The sequence below is a fragment of the Cariama cristata genome, unplaced genomic scaffold (genome assembly GCF_000690535.1).
Source record: "Cariama cristata isolate BGI_N322 unplaced genomic scaffold, ASM69053v1 scaffold43324, whole genome shotgun sequence".
Classification (NCBI taxonomy): domain Eukaryota; kingdom Metazoa; phylum Chordata; class Aves; order Cariamiformes; family Cariamidae; genus Cariama; species Cariama cristata.
The window spans coordinates 1-4133 of record NW_009614412.1 but is presented as its reverse complement, the minus strand read 5'-3'; the positions used below and the strand labels follow the sequence as shown (position 1 = coordinate 4133).

The window sequence follows — 4133 nt, the reverse complement described above, 5'->3', positions numbered from 1 at the left end:
TCCCTAAGCATTTACTTTCGCCTCCTAGAGTGGTAAGAGATAAGATAATAGAGGAAAAAGGATCTCAGTGCAGTCATCCTTGTATCTCTTCCAGAAGGGGAACAGTTAACTGCAGGAGAAAGTGCCAGAGCAAGCTGCATTTGCTAACCCTACAGAGCATGCCTAAGATCCTAGATAAATTAAGTTTATTAAGTCACAAGTCAAGCTCTGAAGGAAATGTCCCAATGTACACCTGCATCTCATATGCCTTTCAAACACACTTATTAAAACATTTCACAAGTGCCTTTTTTTGTATACAAGAAGGAGAATAAATTGCACACAGGGTGGGCGTGAGAAAGTATATATTAAAAAAGAGCTTTGTTCAGGGTTCTAGAGCACCTTCACTGCAGATAACTAATACGCATCTTAAGTATTCAGCAGAATTTAATGTATTTAAGAACTGAAATAGGCTACAGACAGTGGGAAATGAATGCATGCAGCAGGCAACTCAACAGCATGCAAATCAACAACCTCTGTCTCTACTCACGGCCTTGCAAACCATAGCTCTGTTAACAAAGCTACAACAAAAACATCTGACAACATCGTAAAGAAGCCCATCTTCTTTGCATATCTTAAGTGGAAGATGAATGTATGTACTATTTCCCTGCTGCAAGGACACGCATCAAGAATTTCAACACAGAAAAGCCATAAATTATAGCACCATAGATTCATGTAGTATTGCCCCCCCAAACATCAATTTGCAAGACTCGGGTATTAGTAAGGACAGAAATTAACACAACAGTTACTATTTTCTCAGAAAGTGAGGCTACATACTACAACTTAATATAGCACTAGCTCTGTAGAAGAACATAAGAATAACATCTTCAACATAAAAACATGACAAGTCAAATCTGAAAGATAAACCAAATTTATTTAAAACAAAAAATTAAGACAGTGCTATTACCAAGACTGAAAAAATGAAGGATTCTTTTACTGATGTGACAAGACGGCCAATTTACAGCAGTTACATTAATTCTGAGAAAATCAAGTTGGTTTTATACTGCTTCAATTGACTACATGTACTTTCTGCAAAACAAACTGGTTCCCCTTCCCCCCACCCCCTTCCCAAAAGAACAGACAAAAACATCCTGTAAAAAACATGTACAGAATTTTGAGACACATGATCAAAACATGAACCATTGTCCAAAAGCCTGAAACTTTCCAACACAGTTAAATCCTTTGTTGCTTCAACCAACCCTTAATGGTGGAGCTACAAGCACAACGCCGTCACCTCTGACAAAGAGCATCGGAATATTCCTTTTGGTAGACTATGAAGAAGGAAAGAAAAGTTTACATTTACAAAAGTGTAGTTTACAAAACATATCTGCTAGGCATATGATCAAATTCAATCATAAAACACCAGAAACAATTCCAACAAATACAAGCTTCTGGTATGCTGAAGAGATCAATACAACTAACATTAAATCTTTGGATATCCTTTGTACTTTCATAACAATTTGCCAAAAACTTCTGCTAGATCTTGGTTCAAAAAGTGTCAGCAATAAACTACTTTAACAACATAACACAGTTTAGTTTTAAAAAAAGTTTTCTATAGGGATAAATACACTAAGTCCTTACTTTATAAATCTCTTCATAGGTTTCTTCATCAATCTCTATTGTAGTTACAGTTTCTTCCACGTCACCCAAAATCATATTTAAGTGCTGATCATATGCCTGTAGGGATGAAGTTAGTTTATTATTTCTTAAAAAATTCACATACAAGGTTATTAAAATGAGAATTTTAGCAAGACTTTCAGACATAATTAGTTTAGCCTGATTTTGACCAAAATATGCCACTATGTCAAAACAAAGTAGTATCAGTTATAGTTATAATTCCAAACAAATGTCAACAAATCAGTACTCTGCAGCATAAAAAAAACAGGAAGACATTTATATTTACTGAAATGCTCTTTGGGAAATAGCTCTGAAGCATTCAGTGAGAACACATACAAGAACTCAGAGATAGACACACTTCAGTAACATTAAACCAGCTACACATTCTCTGCCACCCGTCCAGCCTCCTGGAATTGAGTGCCTGGTGCCAACTTAAAAGATAGGAAAGCTGTAATTCATACAATACTACAAAAATTTAATATAAGCACATGTTCCAAAAACTTTACAAAAGCATTTTGCAAACTACAGGTGCACCTCATGGATCTCTCCTCATCTTTGTGTTCCCAAAGGAGTTGAGGCCCAGTTAACATAGTGGGCAACTGGTTCTCTTCCCCAACACAGTACAATACTCGGGAAGGATGACTGACTTGTTAGAAAGCAAAAATCTGTCTTGTCAAGAGACATATCACTCTTAGAAGAAAGCACCTGGACAAATGAGATTTGCAGAGAATCCAGCTGAGTACATATCCCATCATACCCTCATACGGTGTGCCTTAAGAGATACTTTTTTGATAATGATAATCTCATTCTTAATTCAGTCTTAAAGAGACCTCAGGGTACATCACAAGAACAGGCCTGCAGCATTATTGATTATTTCACAGACACAGAAATGGAAGCCAAAAGCAGTGGAATGAATTGCTTGGCATCATTCAGGAGATAAGAAAAAGAAGAAAATACTTCTCTCGAGAAGTATTTAATAGCAGACAGAGTACTAAACAAATCAGTTTTTTCTACCAATCACATTACACTTTTGATAAGAGAAAAGGTTCAGCCCTTGTTACCAAGATCTTTAACCTGCCTTCTCTAGCCACTTCTGCATTTTTAACCATGAGGTACAATTACTTGTGTTTTTAAGCTAGTTTTTTAAACAATCAGTGGAATACTACGGGTAAGCTTGTGCAACAGACTGTTGTACCTGACAAAAAGGCTGCCCAGTGCGTAGCTGAGTAAGCATGGTAATGTTCTGAAAGTTTCACTTACATGTAGTCTGCCTCTAAGCTCTCTGTCATTCCTCATTTTGACATAGATTCGCTCATCTAGACTAAGTCTGATGAGATCAAGTGGCTCCTCTACAGTATTTGTTGTTTGTTGCTGAAAAAATAAAATTAAAAAAGTTATTTGTACAGAAGACACCTGTGAACTTTTCCATTACTCAGTGTTTGTAAGACACAGAAAACAAACAGGTAAGAACATAGACACAAATATTCCAAATCATTCCTTCACATCCTGTTGAACTTGAGTGCAGCTGATATAACCACTCTATGGACGTTCACCAGCCTGAGCAAAAAGAGTTAAAAGACTTCAGTTTAGTTTGCAGCAAATCATACCTCACACATACTGTTCTATGAACTACATTCCTTACCAGCAACCATTGTCCATACTGCAGCAGCAAGTTTACTCTGCATGAACCAGCACCACACCTGTGCCATCACATGGCACAGACTAGAAAAACCAAACACACACTGACATTTTTGCCAGCACACATCAGTTAGCTGGGTAACACACTGCCCCAAACACATACCTCTCCTTGAGGCCCAGCTCAACAACACAAGCAGTGAGGCCAGGACTCAAAGCAGGTTAGAAACCTGAGCACACACTGGGCTGAGGTCTGTTTTTTGTGAGGATCAGGATAACAGCCAAAATGTGTGAACATCTGTGTGCATATCCCGCAGTATGCTACCTATTTCCTCCTCAGTGAGGCAGAGCCAAGTGTATTTTTCTCAGCAGCCTTCCTCCAATTCCCTCCTCCGACAGCTCCTGCGGAAAACAGGCCTGAAGCAAGCCTTGCCCGCACTCCTGACAGCCCCGGCGGCAGCACAAGGACCAAGGCCGTGTGGTAATTTCATTTCACACACAGAAAGCGCTCCTCGGGGCAGGCTGCGCCTCACGAAGGCTGCCCAAGCCGGGGACTCTACCCGGAGGTAATCGGCTGGGCAGCCGAAAGCTTGCCTCCATGTTACGCCCCTCCAGCCACGGAGGTTTCCCCAGGCCCGCGGAGGGAAGGCGAGAGGCACGAAGAGGGCAGAAGCGCGGGCCCGGCCGCAGAGAGGATGGCTTCCCCGCTGCCTCCCGCCCTGAGGGAAGCAGAGAGCCGCTCACCTGGTCCACCTCATCCGCCATCTTTCAAACCGCCTCCCGCGCTCTCCCGCGAGACTTTATGGCCCTTCCCCTTCCCCTCCGACGGGGGCGGGGTGGCGGCG

General features: G+C 41.0%; 1 protein-coding gene across 1 annotated transcript; it reads right to left on the bottom strand.

Annotated features, from left to right (window-relative positions):
* Positions 1-889: 889 nt before the first annotated feature.
* On the bottom strand, positions 890-4080 carry LSM3 (LSM3 homolog, U6 small nuclear RNA associated (S. cerevisiae)). Its single transcript, XM_009699372.1, has 4 exons — positions 4033-4080; positions 2914-3024; positions 1618-1713; positions 890-1307 (listed from the first exon to the last, which is right to left on the bottom strand). Exons 1-4 carry the CDS (start codon positions 4051-4053, stop codon positions 1227-1229), a joined length of 309 nt encoding a protein of 102 aa, XP_009697674.1. The 5' UTR covers positions 4054-4080; the 3' UTR covers positions 890-1226.
* Between the last annotated feature and the right edge of the window lie 53 nt (positions 4081-4133).

Bases quoted from the DNA above. Each gene is read 5' to 3' on its own strand.
- LSM3 (XM_009699372.1), bottom strand. From the start codon at position 4,053: ATGGCGGATGAGGTGGACCAG. The intron at 3,025-4,032 runs GTGAGCGGCTCT...TTATTTTTTCAG, and splicing joins TGGCGGATGAGGTGGACCAG to CAACAAACAACAAATACTGT. The intron at 1,308-1,617 runs GTAAGGACTTAG...CCTTCTTCATAG, and splicing joins CCTATGAAGAGATTTATAAA to TCTACCAAAAGGAATATTCC.